The sequence below is a fragment of the Palaemon carinicauda genome, chromosome 45 (assembly GCF_036898095.1).
Source record: "Palaemon carinicauda isolate YSFRI2023 chromosome 45, ASM3689809v2, whole genome shotgun sequence".
NCBI lineage: Eukaryota > Metazoa > Arthropoda > Malacostraca > Decapoda > Palaemonidae > Palaemon > Palaemon carinicauda.
Genome location: NC_090769.1, coordinates 36,633,529 through 36,652,377, shown reverse-complemented (window position 1 = coordinate 36,652,377; position 18,849 = coordinate 36,633,529). Strand labels below are relative to the sequence as shown.

General features: G+C 34.4%; 1 protein-coding gene across 1 annotated transcript in view; it reads left to right on the top strand.

Annotated features, from left to right (window-relative positions):
* LOC137635025 (uncharacterized) overlaps positions 1 to 18,849 on the top strand; it is a 58,428-nt gene that overhangs the window by 11,660 nt on the left and 27,919 nt on the right. The window contains 1 exon segment of the mRNA XM_068367636.1: positions 5,756 to 5,844. Coding sequence (XP_068223737.1) covers positions 5,756 to 5,844 — 89 coding nt within the window.

The following is an 18,849-nucleotide window of genomic DNA, read 5'->3' as shown; positions in this document are numbered from 1 at the left end:
CATAGTTTTAGCTGTGATTCTCAACAGCAAATTCACTTTTGAGGAACATATTAGGTCTGTTTTCCTCAGGTGCACAAAAATCTCTTATTGAGAAAGTTGAAAGATTTTCGGTGATCAAGGTATTCTATTCTGAAGTTTTTTAATTCTTTCAATCTACCTTGGTTCGAGTATTGTTCTCCGGACTGGTCTTCAGTTGCTGTTTTTCATCTTAAATTGTTGGACAGGAACTTCCGGTCTATTAAATTTCTTATTCCAGATCTAGGTATTAGTCTCTGGCACCGTCGTTTAATTAGTTCCTTATGCATGTTGCATAAGATTTTTCATAATTCTGATCGTCCTTTAAATTCAGATCTAACCCCGGACAGCACCAGCCTGTTCGTAATGCTAGGTTTGCAGTCGATTCTCCATCATGAGGCTCAATACTACATATTATTCTATTACTTTTATTCTAGCTATGATCAAGTTGTGGAATGATCTTCCTAATCGGGTAGTTGAATCGGTAAAACTTCAGAAATCCAAATTTGCAGTAAATGTTTTCCTGTCGAACAGGTTGGCACAAATCTCTTTTTATAGTTTATACATGAAAGATTTGTTTTGATTTTGTTACTGTTCTTGAAATGTTATATTTTAAATAGTTGTTACTTCTCATGTAGTTTGTTTCCTTATTTCCTTTCCTCACTGGGCTATTTTTCCCTAGTACCATCCTGCTGTTCTAACTAGGCATGTAGCTTCATCATTCTTACAGTTATTCTACTGTAGTAAATTCCTTTTGGAATAGAATTAGGTTCCAAGATGATTATTATTTCTGTTTCATAAGTTGCCATTCCTCGCTTAAGTGTACTTGGAATTTACAAGATAATTTTTTGTTAATTCTTTAATTTTCTTGTTCAGGTATACTACGTCTCCTAGAAAAGGAAACCATAAACTTAGGTAACATGAGAATTGCGATGACATTGGACAAGTAAAAATTTTATCCGTTCTAAAATATTTTTTTTGAACGAATAATTATTTGTATATATAAAAAATATTTTTCTCGCAGTTATCCTGTATAACTTGATTCAGCCTATCACATCTTTGTCGTCTCCAAACAAATGTTTAAATAATGAATTAAGTTATACAGGTAAGTTTTCGAAAATTAATTTTAAATTTAAGAATTCATTGTTTTATACATATATATATATATATATATATATATATATATATATATATATATATATATATATATATATATATATATATATATATATATATATATATATATATATATTAAAAGTGCAAGTATAAGTCATAAACATACATATATAAATGCACACATACCCTGACATTATGAGTCCAGAATATAATTTCTAGACTACTTCGTGCCAGTCATTTGAGACTACATTTTTTTTTTTGGTGGGAGGGGATGCTTTTAGAATGTATAAAAAAAGAAAAAAAAAACTCACGAGCTCGGTATGTGGGTGTGTAAGGTTATATTTGGGCAACCACAGTATTCCAAATTGATAACTTAACAATTTTTAATTGGTAAACATCGATGTTAAAGATTTTATCCAGCTTCTATAATCTTGCAGTATCAGAAAAGTTGATTATTTTTTTTATCTCCCTTTCTATATATCGGCTGAAATTAATTGTAATGCAAATGATGAGGAAGTGAAAGCTTTGACATCCCAGTTCCTCCCATTATTTAACAGTACTGTGCTTCCGGTAGTCTTCCGGTGTGTTAGCCATTGTGCCGTTATATGAATATATTTTTTTCTCAGCGGAGATTTGAGTTTGTTTTAATAATCTTCCAAAATGTATTATCATTTTCATCTTCATCGTTTTCGTTTTTGTGTTAGAGGTTCATTGTATTTTGAAATGTTTTCTGATGGTAAATTTTTATCAGTTTTTTCTTACGTCAGTGAATTATAGCGTATGTCATTGGTAGTGAAATCAAGGATATTTGGAATCGAAGATGTGTGGGTGGCGGCAGATAGTGGAATTGAAACATCCTATAATGATTTTCGATAGTTGAACGTAGTTTAAAGTGGTAAGGCGGTGTTATTCTTCGAGTCATTTCCTCTTATTATTTTTCCCGAACTTCTGCTGACCGGACATTCACCTTCATAATGTCGATTATGAAATCGAGAGTTGAATCTTTCGTCGTGTTTGGTTTTCTGTCGAGAACATTATTTTTATTTTGTGTATTTCGCCATTAAAAGCATCGCCCGAGCTTGCAGTTCCTGACCCTCTTTCCAGCCTTCGTTGCACATTCACTTCTCAACTCGGTTTGGGGAAATCCTACAACTTGAGTCATTGATGTTTTTAACCGTCGCGAATGCAGAAAAATTATTTATTTTCTCCTGATATTTGGCTTTTATGCTGTGAAAGCCCATATACTTTCAGTAAGGTTTGGTACCATGCAAGAATGGTTTTGGCCTATACTTATTAAATGGGCGTCAGCAGTTGCTTGAAGAGAGAGGAGGAGAAAGCGCTTCGGGCGGTGTGGGCGGGGAACAGTTTGTGTTGAAGTGTCTGTTCGTTCTTGCGTTGTCTGTCCGCATTTGGTGGACTCATTGCCTGGTCTGGGCCTCAGTCAGTCAGTACCGTGTGTAGCCATCTGTTATCTCCCTTCCTCGTTCCTCCGTCGAGTGGACGAGCTGTTGTCACGTCTGAGCATTGGGAAACTTCCCTCTTTGCCGTCTAAGGTTCTGCCTAACGGAAGCGCTCGGATCCCGAACACTTTGGGGCGTGTTTGCACTGGAACATCAGAATCGCCCTTCTTTCATTCATCTTCGAAAGCCTTTCTTCCCCAGCTGTATTTATTGGGCAGAGACGACGGCCTTGTGGTCCTGTCTCCTTATCTGATCACAGATCTTCTGTCCTTTGTCAGCCATGAAGGATAGAGAGAAGTTGGGAAACATGTAGGCTTCCTCACTTAATTTGTGTTATTTTTTAATCGTATTTTTGAGAATTATCTGAAAGTTGATTAATTATGATGTAAAAGTATTTGTCATTAATCTGTTTTATTAAAATGGTTTGGTTTAAGTGTAGTGCATCTCAATTACGTGACGTTCAGCATTACGAATATTTTGGCCCTTGGGAAGGGCGTTGGAACTCGTCTACCTTCGATCCCGCCTACTTGTGGTTCAGTCTCCCCCCTCCGTCTCTGAGCCACTCCCCTCCTCCTCCCCCTGTCGGTCAGCATCATTTCATACGTGACCTCCATCAGAGTCTTCGACCGTGGGAAGAAAATAATCAAAATTTCCCTGTTCCATTGCATCATTCAGAGATATTGACCAAAGAGAAAGTTTCAGGTGGAAATGACTCGACCCGTTTCCATAAGGATTATGGCAAAGTTTGTCCATTTCCTTTCGCCCATTCATATCGCCGTCATAGTGCATTTTATAAATCGCCTCATGTTTCCAGGTGGTTACCTGGTACCAGTGACTGCCTGTCTCTCCCTTGTATGGCGTCTGCCCCTTTAGTGCTTGAAGGGAAATATCCCTTAGGGGTAAGACCAGTCCCACCAAAACGTAAAAAACAAAAACACGAGAGAGGGGTTGCGGGAAGAGGGTTAAAGGCGCTAGAATACGAGAGGTTTGAACCCATTTCGGGCAACGATTGCGGATCTCACTTCTGTGGGAAATCCGTCAATAAAGTCTGTCTCTCTGGAAATGATTGTGATTGTAATAATACGATAAATAAAGACTTTTTGTCGTGCACAGACTCGCCGCATTATGCTGAGTTCGGTGAACGGGATATAAATGTCGATATTGTAGATGGAATTGGAAATGGAACTTATGTTATTGAAAATGAGAACTACCCAAGTCGCGAAAGAGCTAGAAGTGGTGAGCAACCATCTGTGGCTGCAACTAAAGCAACAACAGGAGAAGCAGCAGGTGTCAGTGGCTGTGTGTTGGTGCCGTCCTTAGGTGGCACGCGCGTTCGTCGTCGACCACCACCACCTCCTCCTCCTCCTCCTCCTCGTCGTCGTCATCGTTTTCCTCCTCCCTCCTCTCCTATCCTCCCATCTCCTCCACAATCATCGTGGACTCCATCGGCACCGACACCCAGTGCCAGTTCCGGCCAGCGCCATCCCAGCAGAACACTGTGGCAGTTCCTAACTTGTTGGGTGGTGAGAGGAAAAATGGCTGATTGGGATGTTGATCTTTCGTCTCCTACGTATTGTGCGGCCTGTGCTGTCATGGACACGAGAGCGGAGGAGTGTTGTTCTTCGGCCTGGAATACGGCAGAGGCTTGGTGGGGTTCCTTAATATGTCCCTCGTGGAAGTGTGGTGGCTGTGTACAAGCTGAAGTGATCAAAGAGACACCTAAACCTTCTTTCACATTGCCCAAACCTACCGTGTGCCCCTTCCCTAAGTTTAAGATAGAGTTCTCCTTAGACTTAGCAGATTGGAGGACGACCTCTGCCACCAATATATCCTCGAAACAGTCTTCCATCCCGAATGAATCCCCTACTCTGAGTGTTCCTGTTCCCAATTGCAAGAGTACTACTGCCGTTTGCCCCCAAGCAACCCAGTACTACGTAGGTGTACCCACATGGATCCATTTGAGATCGTCAGAGAGCTGCATGCTGCCACCTGAAGTGAGAGGGGAAGACCCCCAAGCTCCTCTCTGGGTTCCCGATTCCTCGCCCCCCTCTCCCTCCCCCTCCAGTCTCAGTCTGTCAAGACATGGAAATCGCTTGCGGAGGATGTTTCCTTCGAGACTGCTGACCAAAAGACTGTCGGACTCGAAGACGGCCGAAGACTTCTCCAATAACAACTTTGTGAAGCTAACTGTCAAGATGAAAAGGCTGACGACGCCTTCCTCTCCCTCTCCACCTCTGACTACTCTCCGCTGTTACGCCCGGACTTGTCGTCGGTACTTATCTTGTGCTAGACTTAAGACACGACTCAAGACCAGACTCAGGATGTTTAGGGTTTATGTGTCTAACCAGTTGTATAGGTAATTCTCATAATAAATCTAATGTCATACTAAAACTAACTGCCTTGATAGGGCTATAGGTGACGGGTTTTCTCGACATCACGTCAAACGAATCTTGACTGTTCTCCTTTACTGACTTAGGTCTTTTCTTGGGACAGGTGACTTTTGATGTTTTAAGTGTAGTCGCTGTTTGTATGTTTCATTGAAGGCATTCAGTGAATACCCGGTGGATGCCACCCGGTTGCGGTACTTCTCAAGAATAGCAGTGTACGTCTCCCGTTCTTAAATCGTTTGTACTTTTTACCCATACAAACATAAAATGTACATGATTAAACAAGCCAACAGTTATTACCTTTTTTTCGTTGAACTTTTTATTTTTAAATATCGCACGTAGAGTAGTATTTTGAATGTTAATGCGTATTGTAGTACTTACCCGCATATTTCATTAGAAAAGATAAACTAATGTGGTGGTAATACAGTATGTTGATGTGTATGACTCCGACAGTGTGTTCATATAAAATCTCATTTTTTTTTTAACTTCGTGTATGCACGTGTTTGTTGATATTTGTATTATTATTCATATGTTTTAGTCTCGTGAATAGCATTCCATGATCATCAGTGATTTTTATGAGAAATATCTTGGTTGATATTTGTACTGATTTATGAAATATATGGTACAAAGTTTATTTTGGAAAGAATGTATTTAATAGAATCCTGATCTTCGAAGCTGTGAAAGATCATACATATAATTAAGATAGACACTCCTACGTAGTGCATGTGGAACTACTCATGTGGCAAATTGAACACAATTTCTATTCTCTTTGTTTAGGTTGGCTGAGCGTAAGAAAAATGAAGGAAATGAACTCTACAAAGCTAAGGACTACCGGGAAGCCCTCAAACTCTACACACAGGCAATTGGTGAGTAGAAGAATTATCGTGTATACTTAATACCGAGACAGGAGTACGTTTTTATTTTTGAGTAATTTTTGAAGTAATCCATGTCAGGGTATTAGGATTTCTGATCAATGTTTAATACTAATTGTCATCTCGAACTGGTTCAAATCAATTTTGAACATGTCTGTATTCTTTTGGAAATTGTCACTTTTTTTCCGTCCCTTCATTTCTTGTACTGGCCTCCTCCTCCCAGGGGCGGGGTTACTTTTCTGCTAAATGCTGAACGTCCTTTCACCCATCCATCCTTTGATGAACTGGATAGGATAGCCTTGTCTGCGTGGTCATACAAAGCGATAATATTTTAGTAGCAATACTTTAACCTTTTGTATTGAATTGGCCCTCGAGTAATTATGAACTTATGTTGATTGGCAAGTGTAGTTTTTTTAGTTTTTATACCATTTTCATAAATATAGACATATTGCCGTAATTTAGTTTAATTTCGAGAAAGTATAACATTTACTTATTCTGTGCATATATGAGAATAATGCGTTATTTGTTTTTTTTTATATTACGATAATTGTTTGAATATCTTTGAGTGGCTCACTTTATTCATGTTTTAGTTGAGTAGCTTCAGTTTAAGTAATTTATTCGATAACTTTTTTTTTTTTTTTTTTTTTTTTTTTTTTTTAGTGCTGCTGTCTAACTTTGCTCGATTGATTTTCTAGAGTGTGAGTTTTAATTCTTTGCTAATCGTAAGTCTTCAATGAAATTAGAATATTACTTTCTCGAAGTTGATGTTAAACGAGATTCATGTATATATTTTAGCAATATATTTCTTAATATTTTGAATAGTAATGGGATTAGATTAATGTAAGTGTGTTTAAAGAAAGGAATAATTTACTGCATTTACCTTGTTAAAATATGACAGCGTTTATTATCTGCAAAGGGCTGATAGATTCATTTTGAATAAAGAACGATTCTCCTTTGCTTGCCAATAAAACTTGGTAATTATGATGAATTGAATCATGTTCTCGTACATGAGCTTTAAAACTGTGAATGCTTTGTAAAGATGTAACAGTTGACATTCAAGTAGAATTTAAATGACGTAACTGCAATGATTGAAGAGTATATTAACTCGCAAAAACATTTACTGGGTGATTGTTTGCAATGATGAGCTATATATGGACTTGTTGGAGGCTTTGTTCTTTTTTATATAAATATCATACGTCACTTTTCGTAAAAGAGGGTTAGTTTTGTACCAAAATAAAATTGACATTCTACAAGGAGGATTGTACCGAGTTTGTGATATAGATACCGAACAGTAATAATGATAATAATGTTACTACTACTACTACTACTACTAATAATAATAATGATAATAATAATAATAATAATAATAATAATAATAATAATAATAATAATAATAAAACTTTCATCCTATAAACTTATTAGTAACGTTAGCTCGATCTTTAGAAGCCTGGAAAAATGTTGCAGGCACGTGTCAGTGCCATTAAGGCAGACCTTCTTGGTGACTTAGGGCCAGAAAGGGGAGAGGTCACCGAGACTATCAGACGGCAGAGAACGAACCCTGAATGTCAGTTGTAAAAGATGCATGGACGATGTCTCTTCGGTCTTCACATTTAGCACCGGCTTGTGATCGCTCGCAACAAGCGGTAATGTAAGCCTTTTGTATGACAACGCTTTTCATTGAATGGCATCGGAGGCTGATGAGATAAGTTGTGACATTCATGCATTGTGATGACGCTGATACGTCTAAAACCGTGATTTTTTTATATATTCGTGTAAATTGTGCAATTCCATTCTCATGTTGAAACCGGACGTGGCTGCAATTTATTTAGTTGATCATCATCGAATGAAGATGAAATAGTGTTGTAAATACCGATTTAGCATAATGCCTTTCAGTTGAATAATTTTTGTCGTCGAGATAAACTCTTATTTGATATTAGGGGTTTTGAGGTTACAGACTCGAATTTATTGCAAGACCCCTCTCCGTGTTCGAGAGAGGCCGATATCTACTTGTGTATACACACACACACACACACACACACACACACACACACACACATATATATATATATATATATATATATATATATATATATATATATATATATATATATATATATATATATATATATATATGTATATTTACATACTGTACATATATGCAGTATATATGCACACAAAGATAGTGAAGATCTCCTAAAGTTTTCACAGCATCCCTAGAAGTATTTATTTAAGGATGTAGATAAGGAAAATGTTGTAATTAATATTAATATAGAATACCTGAGGAACGTAACATTTGCAGATGATATGGTTGTGTTTAGTGAAACATGTGAGGAATTACAAAAGATGATGGAAGATTTGAATAGAGAAAGCAGGAATGTAGGACTGTAAATTGATATGAATAAACCTAAGATATTGTTTAATAAAAGTGCAGGGAGATAACAAATACAAGTTATAGACGAACCTCTATAGATTGCTGATACATATACATGGTTAGGGCAGACAGTAAGAGTTTCCCTAGGACACGAGACCGAAAGTAAAAGAAGGATAAACATGAGATTGAGAACCTTTGGTAAAGAAAATGCCATTATGAAAAGTGAAATGCCACTTTCTCTAAAAAGAAAACAATAGTATAATGCCGCTTTCGCTTAAAAGAAAACTTTATTCAGGTGATCCTACCTGTATTAACTTCTACATCAGAAACTTCGAGCCTTCCTAAAACCTCAGAACATAGCTAGTTATAACGGGGAACGCTATGGAAAGAATAATAATGGGAATAATGAGCAACATGGATATGAGAGCAAACTCAAGTAGAGGATATTTTAACATGTAAGAAAAAGAAATGGACAGGGGCAGGACATATAATGAGAATGGCAGATTATAGAGGGAAGAGAAGACGATGGGTTGATGAACTAAGAAAGTTTGCTGGTGTGAACTCTCAGAGAGACCATAGACAGACGCATGGGTAAGGACATGTCTGAGGTCTTTGCTCTCCAGTTCTAATACCGACTAATGATGATATAGCGTATGTGACATGAAAAGACCATGTATATTGGCCATGATGACATGAAGGTAATCATCACTGTGAATCGAGTTCCAGTAAGAATGTTATTTAGGGTAATTGTAAAATTACGTTATGCTTTACTTAGCAGTAAATTATCAATGTATTGTAATTTGTATCAGTATCAGTAGTAAAAATTTTTTTATTAGTAATATTGTTGATTGGTGTACTGGTATGTATTTCTTCTTGCTATTTACTTCTTTTGCTTTAGTTTTTTTTAACAGATTGTGAAGTTTGAGAAAAAAACATTCTGTGAATATTGGTATTTTCATATAAATACAATTCGAGGACTACTGTCATCACCATTCCTGCAGATGATAAGGATAGTAGTTCTCGTTATCCTCGAAGATTTCAAGTGTATTTCCAAGGTAATATGCAAGTATAATACCATAAAAAAGGGTCATATTTGTCCTCATCTTATATGAATTGGAATTTTCTACCTTGCATACCCTTTTACTGATTAATTGAGCATTGGTTTCGAAATCTGAAAATCCATTTTGACGATGACACTTTCTGATCTTCATCCTAGTGTATGTGTCGGCTTGAATGGCGTAACTTAGGGTAATGGTTTTTTCACCACGCCCACTTGACTTTGGCCTGAGTTCTCGGGAACTGCATAAACCATTGACATTGTTTTGAAAAATTGATAACCTTTGGAGCCAATAGAGGTAGATCAGTCGTTTTTTTTTATAAGTCCTACGCTAGTATATCGTGCTACATATGGTTCTTATTGATTATGAGTATCCGCTTTTGCTAAGTACATTAAAGTTCGAATATGTATGTATGTGTGTGTGTATATATTAAAGTTCGAATATGTATGTATGTTTGTGTGTGTATATATATATATATATATATATATATATATATATATATATATATATATATATATATATAATGTTGCATATACTGTATGTATATTATATACGAGATATTTTTCTTGATAAACAATCTAATTCGAGTCTTTCTACCTTTGGAAAATATCAGTATTGTTGTAAGTAATGTCTGGTGTAATATATCCACATACAGACATAACAATGAGTAATATTTGGTGAAAAAAGCGGATATGAAATTTTTACGACTTGATTTTCTACTTCAGATAGAACACTTATGAAGAAAGATTTCAGAAGTTTTCTTGAAATCAGATACATTTACGTGAAATAAATGAAATTACAATGTGTGTATACTATATATATATATATATATATATATATATATATATATATATATATATATATATATATATATATATATATAATGTATTAAACACGTGATTTTAACTATTTCAAATAAGCTATAAAATCCTTTTGATATTGAATTCGCTCTTTCTCGGGATCTGAGACCCTTACGGAAATACCTCAAATGGTAAATATTTCTTCCTGTCCAGGGATTCGAACCTATGGCCTATAGTAATGAGGGACATTAAACTTGAGCCCACTCGGCTGTAATACGCTGCTGTATTTAAACCTGTCGAATTCGGGATTAGTATTTAGAATTAAGCCAGCCCTTCACTATTACAGAGGACTGGGAAATATTGAACAGTTGCCTGTTTTATGATAACTTTATCACTAACGTTTTTTTTTTTTTTTTTTTTTTTTTTTTTTTCTCTCGAATAAACCACTAATACTGTTTGATATCGAATTCGCTCTGCCACGTAATCTAAGACCCATATGGAAATTCCTTCAACGATGTATATTTCTGTCCAGCCAAGGATTTTAACCTATCAACTGCAATGTTGAACATGGGTTGATTTTTTATTCTATGTACAATTCGACAGGGTCAAATACAACAGTGTCTTAATCAACTCTTACCTTTCCTTACAGCTGAGTGGTCTCAAGTTTAATATTTTTCCTGATTTCTATCGGTCGTAGGTTCAAAGTCTTACCCATGCAGAAATATTTATCAATCAAGGAATTTCTATAAGGGTCTTGGATCCTGTTGCAGAGAAAATTCGATATTGAAGGGCGTAAGGTTTATTTGAAATTTATATATATATATATATATATATATATATATATATATATATATATATATATATATATATGTATATGTATATATGTATATGTATATGTGTATATATATACATATATATTTATTTATTTATTTATTTTCAAATAAACCTTACGCCCTTCAATATCGACACACACACACACACACACACACACACACACACACACACACACACACACACACACACACACACACGAACCGCTGAGATAACGAAATATAATGGAAGTACTGACTTGTTTCGTCTTACTTCTTCAAGAAGAAGAAATAGGACGAACGAATCTAGTCAGGAGTCACACCGTATTTTCGTTTTCCTTGTTGTTCATTTGCATCTAAGCATTGAGTTTCCCTGTGCGTGGTAATGTACACACACACACACACACACACACACACACATATATATATATATGTATATGTATATATATATGTATATATATATTGTATATATATAGTTATAGTTATTTGTGTGTTTGTGTGCATGTGGACGTGAATACACATCCTCATATACATACTTAAAGGTACATTTTAATTTAATATTTAAAAGTTTCGTAAAACTTTAAAGTCAAATGCTTTGGAACCTCTAGTTCCTGATTAATTAAAGTGTTTTCTGTCCTTATTACCGGGATATCAGGTGTTATCAAGAGCGCTTTTACTGATGCATTTTTTTTTCACTGAACATCATTTGAATAACAGTCTGCGATGTACCTGGAATTGGAGATGCGAATACATCGTACCCGGAAATGTACTCTTCCGATTAATTGTTATGCTTTCGATTTATTAAATATTGCCTGAACAGGTTGGTAACAGAACCCGCACAGGTCACGGGAAATTGGTGAAAGAAAGAAAATGTCTTTGTACTCTGAATCGCGTTGCCGTTGTTCGTTGTGACATCTGTTATTGTCGGGAACGCATTTTTTTCGTCTGCGCTTTTGTTGTTTGTGTTTTTTGTGTGCGATTTTTTTTTTTTTTCATAGACAGAGTTTGATTAGTCAGCTCAATTCGCAATTTGGTCATGCAAATATTGTGCATTTTTAGATAGTTTTCCCCACATTAAAGTGTTTTGTCTGTTTGTAAACGATATTCACTATTATGAGTAAACATGATTTTGTTTTTAACATACCAGCTATTGTGCGTGAGAGGTGAAATAAATAATTCAGTATTCCTGGAATTTAGGTTGCTCTCTTAAGGTTATTGATACATTTTTTCATTGTGGATGACGTCATGTTTAGAAAATATAATTAGTTATTTTAATACTTGTTTACGAAAATTCAACGGTTACCATAAGATTGGGCCGAGTGGCACATAAAGCAACACATACTTAGACAATGAAAAGAAATTGGTCTTCCCTCTTTCAAGATTTTAGCAGCATAAGAAAATGTTCACATTTGATCTCTCTCTCTCTCTCTCTCTCTCTCTCTCTCTCTCTCTCTCTCTCTCTCTCTCTCTCTCTCTCTCTCTCTCTGGGTTATGGACTATCGTTTCACCTGTCAAAACATTGTTATTTAGATTTTAGAAGATGGCAGTGCTACAGTCTGTTCACTGTGATGTGTTCTTACAATTAGAGCATATAAGAGTGAATTGGGCATTGGAGAGTTACCAACGATGAGATTCCTTCTTGGTCCATCTCTGAAATTTTTGTAGACAAGTAGACATTCCTGATCCCTTCATTTTTTAAAAAGTCAGCAAGAATTATCGATATATTTTCATAATTTGACTTTCCTATTTCATATATTCTTGAATCTTCATTACTTTTTTTTCTATTAAATTATCTTTCTAGAATAAAGTTCTCAAGTAACTTCTTGAAACGTTTGGCTGATTGTAAAGTACAACATACTTTTGACGTTTTTCTTATAATGATCTGTTAGATGAAACTACCAGTCTATGGCCCGTCATATTTGTGTGTGTGTGTGTGTGTGTGTGTGTGTGTGTGTGTGTGTGTGTGTTTCATCTGCTGGTGCTAAAAGTTTTGTGCCGATATTCTTTCAAACATTTTTATTTTGAACTTTGCTATATTTTTATTCGGGTGTCTCCTCTTGTCGTTTCCCCAGGATAGATTTACACTTTAATGGTCGGATGTCTTTAATCCTTGAAGGTGATATGCATGCCTAAGTTTTGAATTTTATCATAACAGCAAGCGTTATATATATATATATATATATATATATATATATATATATATATATATATATATATATATATATATATATATATATACACACACATACAGTATATATACAGTATATATATATATATATATATATATATATATATATGTATGTATATGTATGTTCTGGAAGAATACTCTTTACCTACAGCTCGGAAAATCTTTAGAATTATACCAATTCACAAAAAGGTAGACACAAAAGACCTAAAAGAATACCGCCCAATGAGTTTACTCTCCATATGTAAAATATTTACAAAGATCATATTAAGCCGAGTAGAAAGACATTTCAGTGAATTATGAGAAGAATTACGAAAGATGATAGAAGATTTGAATAGAGAAAACAAATGAAGGACTGAAAATGAATGAGTAAAACTAGGATAATGCAGAGACAACCAATAAGAGTTATTTACAGATTGTTGTTGAATAAATGTACTTAGGACAAACAGTAAGAGTTTCCCCAGGAAACGAGACTGAAATTAAAAAGGAGGATAAACATGGGATGGTGAGCATTTTGTAAACAAAATGAGATTATGAAAATGTAAAATGACAATTTCTCTAAAAAGAAAAATATTTAAGGAGATGGTCCAACCATAATAACTTATGCATCAGAAACTAGAGCCTTACTAAAGCCTTAGAACATAAACTGGTTAAAATTCAAAGAGCTATGGAAATAACACTAAAAGTCAGAAAAAGAGTAACTTGGATACGAGAGCAAACTTATGTAGAGGATATTGTAATAAAATGTAAGAAAAAGAAATGGACATGGGCTGAAAATGTTATGAGAGGCAACAGATGGACATTAAGATTAACATAATGGGTCCCTAGAGAATGTAAAAGAAGCAAAGGGAAGGAAGAGACTGACACAGAAAGACCATAAACAAACATAAGTGGAAGGGCATGTCTGAGGCCTTTTTACTGCAGTGGACTTGTAACGGCTGATGATGATATGTGTGTATATATATATATATATATATATATATATATATATATATATATATATATATATATATTATTTATATATATATTTATATATATATTTATATATATACATTTATATATATGTAATATATATACTGTATATGATATATATATATATATATATATATATATATATATATATATATATATATATATATATATTATTTATATATATATTTATATATATACATTTATATATATGTAATATATATACTGTATATGAATATATATATATATATATATATATATATATATATATATATATATATATATATATATATATATATATATATATATATTGTGTGTGTGTGTTAATGTGTTAATGTTAATTGGAGTCAGTGGCCAATCTTCTATTTTTTTTTTATCAAGTTAAAATGAGTATGCTAGCCCGTTATCAGTGTGGCTGGTGCATAACACAGTTGATTAACTGTGGCCATTGAATTCTCTGTCGTCATGAATAAGGCTGAAAAGATTGATTGTTCAGGAATTGGCCTCTCTTCCTTCCCGTTATATGTGATAACTATATTACTTAGCCTGAAACATTTATACCCTTGTTACTTGGGATTATAAAGGGTCGTTTAGAACAGTTGATAATTTTATAAAAATATCATTATGAGGGAGAAAATTTACTTTTGTACAAATGTGTTTTCTGTTTTCTTTTTTAAAGAAAAACTTTAGTGAAGTGTTCAGTATCGTCGGCTGTTCATATTCACACTTTCATTTACCCATTTCATATGAGTCCAGCTATTTTATATTGCTAATTACGCTATTTATTCTGTCGAGAATGGAGAGCTGTAACAAAAGCCCTGAAAGTTTCAGGTGGTTGCTGTGTAAAAAAAAATTCTCTCTCTCTCTCTCTCTCTCTCTCTCTCTCTCTCTCTCTCTCTCTCTCTCTCTCTCTCTCTCTCTCTCTCTCTCTCTCTCTCTCTCTCTCTCGCATGCACAGACCACTTCAAAATTTTCTGTTTTTGATTTTCGAAATTTTATCGAAAGAAAATTTCATTCCAAATTGGAATTTAGATCATTGGGTTGAGTTTCACTGCGGAAGGCTCTTAATGTTTTTAGTTCACGGCCTTCGGCTTAATATCTCCCGGCATTTTCACACCAATTATGTTGACTCCTGTTATACTGTGGTATTGTGTGTATGCACAAACACAAACGTGTATATATATATATATATATATATATATATATATATATATGTATATATGTGTATATATATATATATATATATATATATATATATATATATATATATATATATATATGTATATATATATGTGTAATATATATATATATATATATATATATGTATATATATATATATGTATATATATATATGTATATATATATATGTGTGTGATATATATATATATATATATATATATATATATATATATGTATATATGTATATATGTGTATATATATATATAAATATATATATATATATACATATATATGTATATATATATATGTATATATATATGTATATATATATATATATATATATATATATATATATATATATATATATATATATATACACATACATACATACATACATACATACATATATATTCCTGAGGTTGTATTTTTTAACTTCAATTCGTTCGTCCATTGCATCTTGTATCACTTTGTGAATTGATGAAATAACCGTAAAGAGTATCATCCGTTGTGAGAGAATATGGATATATATTTATAGATGATTATATGGCCTCGATTTTGATTATTTAAACTGTGTAATTGCCATATTGATTGATAAAGAGGTAACGAAGATCATATAATAAGGAATTTACACATAGAAAGTTTACTCTGAAGTTGAAGCTCTAAACACAACGACCATATTTAGGTGGGAGTGGACCCTTGTACAGCAAGTCTACATAAAAGCCCAGATATGAACGTTTTAGAACTTGAAGAGCATGTCATATTTATAAGCATCCAAAGGTAACCCCCTTCCTGCACACAAGCAATTTTACTCGTGGTTTGGTTTGGATACGACCATGTATTATCTTTGCTTAGAATGTGGTAAATGGATTCTGAGAATTAATGTTTGATTCTTGCCTAAAAAAAAAAAGGAGAGAAGTTTTTTTTTTTTTTTTTTTTTTTCACCCCTCAACGAGCCCTTGACCACCGCTACCATATTGCTGGAATTACCCAAGATTTATCGTTATATGGGGGTGGGATCTGTACCGCCGTGAAAATATGTCAAGGTGACAGGTGTATGTTGGGTGAGCCAGACGGTACTCTCATTACCTGTTCGGTATTTGTTCTTCTTGATTTTTAGCGCCAAGATTCTTTTATGCCGGATTGTGGTTAGCAAAGGAGAGGTTTCCTGCAAGGGAACTGTATGATTTTCTCTCTCTCTCTCTCTCTCTCTCTCTCTCTCTCTCTCTCTCTCTCTCTCTCTCTAGGAAGACAAAACGAAACTTATTGCATCGCAACTTTAATATCAGGTTGTTATTGCCAGCATTTGTACCCTTCGAATAGGGAATCAGTAGGCTGCCACTCTGGCATGTACCTTTGTATGTATTGATGTGATTGTACTTAGTTGATGAATGTCATGCTGATATACACGTGGACGGTTGTGTAATTTACTGGAATGTTAGAATTTCTTGGTAGTATAGATGTCTGAATTTGTTATGAAACCAAAGATCAAACGTGATTGTGTCGCCGTTTTGTTTTTATTCTGTAGTAACCAGGAAAATGGATATTTTCGTGGAAGTCTTCAGTACACTGTTATAGTGCTGAAAAATTAGAATTTAAATAGTTGTTTTGTTAGAATGATTTTCGTGGAAACTGCGATCTGTTTGGAAATAGGAAAACAAGCTTCTGGTTCACAGAAATCATTAGTTGAAATGTTTCCCCCTTTTAACATTTATTCTGACGGTTTTGTTTATTAGTTGAGATGATTTGTTATGTTCTGAAGTGAGGCGCTTAGTAAAAATGAACTTTCAAGAAGACTAACGTGCTACTCTACTGTTGCTGGGTGAGATGATGCTCACAGCATATAGGAATGGTATTTTTATTTCTGGTTCGCCTAACTGTGAGCGTGTTTGTGGCGGGCTGACTTAGCAGTTAAAGGAGATGTATCACAAAAATTGGTAGTTATGGTTGTGCTAACTGCACTACAACTCAACTGTTTGTTTAAAGAGGGAGATAGAGGGTGAGAGAGATTATCCATTTGCAATATCTTCCTGGTACACAGAATAGGAGAGAGAGAGTGAGCGCGTATATTAATTTAGAATACAGTATATCCATGGTATAAAGTCCATGTGGTTATTTATTTTCACGTCATCCATCACTTTTGTACCCTAGTGTTGGCTTAAGAGAGAAGACTACTCCTCTCAGGAGTGTCTTTATCATTTGCCCCCTCGCCAAATCACGACTCACTTCTTCATTGTCTCTGTTCCCCATAAAAAAAAAACAGCAAGAGGATACAGAAACGACCATTCATGGGTGATCTTCTTTAACTTCGGTATATCGATTCTGGAGGAGTAGGTTAGATGGGTCTCTCTCTCTCTCTCTCTCTCTCTCTCTCTCTCTCTCTCTCTCTCTCTCTCTCTCTCTCTCTCTCTCTCTCTCACAGCGTTCTTTTGTATATTATTCGATCCTTTTTAGTTTTGTTTTGTTTCGTGTACCCTTCTCAATTTAACGTTTTACATATATTTCTTTCTGTACACCATTTTTCGGTTAGTTACATACAATTAGTCTTTTTCCGTTTCCTTTGGGCTCCATGTTTACCTTTTCCCTTTTATATTGAATTTCGCAACTTTCCTTATTATTTTAAAGGGAATTTTTTTATGAAATGACCAAAATACATTGTATTTTATCCAAGAATATTAACATGGCTCATCTCTTCATTTAGTAAAGACCTTTCTTGAGTCAAGAAACTTGTTTTCATTATTATAGCTCGTATTCACGTGAAACTAACAGAAATTATTATTATTTTAGCAAACTGTAAAATGAGATGTTACGGAAAAAAATCAAATTATAAATTCAGCGGTCCCTCGTTAAAGCCGAGTAATCCAGCCCCCCCCCCTCTCTCTCTCTCTCTCTCCTCTCTCTCTCTCTCTCTCTCTCTCTCTCTCTCTCTCTCTCTCTCTCTCTCTCTCTCTCTAATCACTGACTGCTGTCTATTTTTAAATATCTCGTGAACATGAAGTTTTTGTTTTTGTGTTCATTTACAAACTGACAAACAAACAAACCGCACTACAAAAACAATCTTTGTGGATGAGGTAAAGAACATGATGCTCCAAAATTCTCCTTAAATGAAATGTCTTGAAGGGGTTGTTTTACATGGTCAGTTAGATAGGGGGCGGATAGGGTAGGCTAACTTGTTAATCATAATAGCGACAGAAACATGTTGAAAATTGGATATAAAAACACTTGTAGCCACTTTTGACGAACATTTTTTTTTATATATAACTGCGGTAAAAATATTAATTCTCCCTCCCTCTCCCAAAGAAAGTGGTGATCTCACATAGAACATCATTATTTATGGTGTTGTATGAGTCATTTATGTAGCAAGCATTTATTCAATAAATAAGAAATAAGGGACATGCCCTTAATAGTCAATTTGCACGGTTTGATTACAAATATTTTAATTTAACATTATCGCGTTATTTCTGTTTGGAATATAAATCACGACCCGAGTTCAGACAAGACCATAATGATTATAACCTACGCAGTAGCGAGCCAAAATTTACTATTTTCGTGCGATTTTGATTGTAATGAAAATTAATTATTCATGCGTGATTATTTTTTATAAATATAGTACTTGAAAGTTGATGTATCC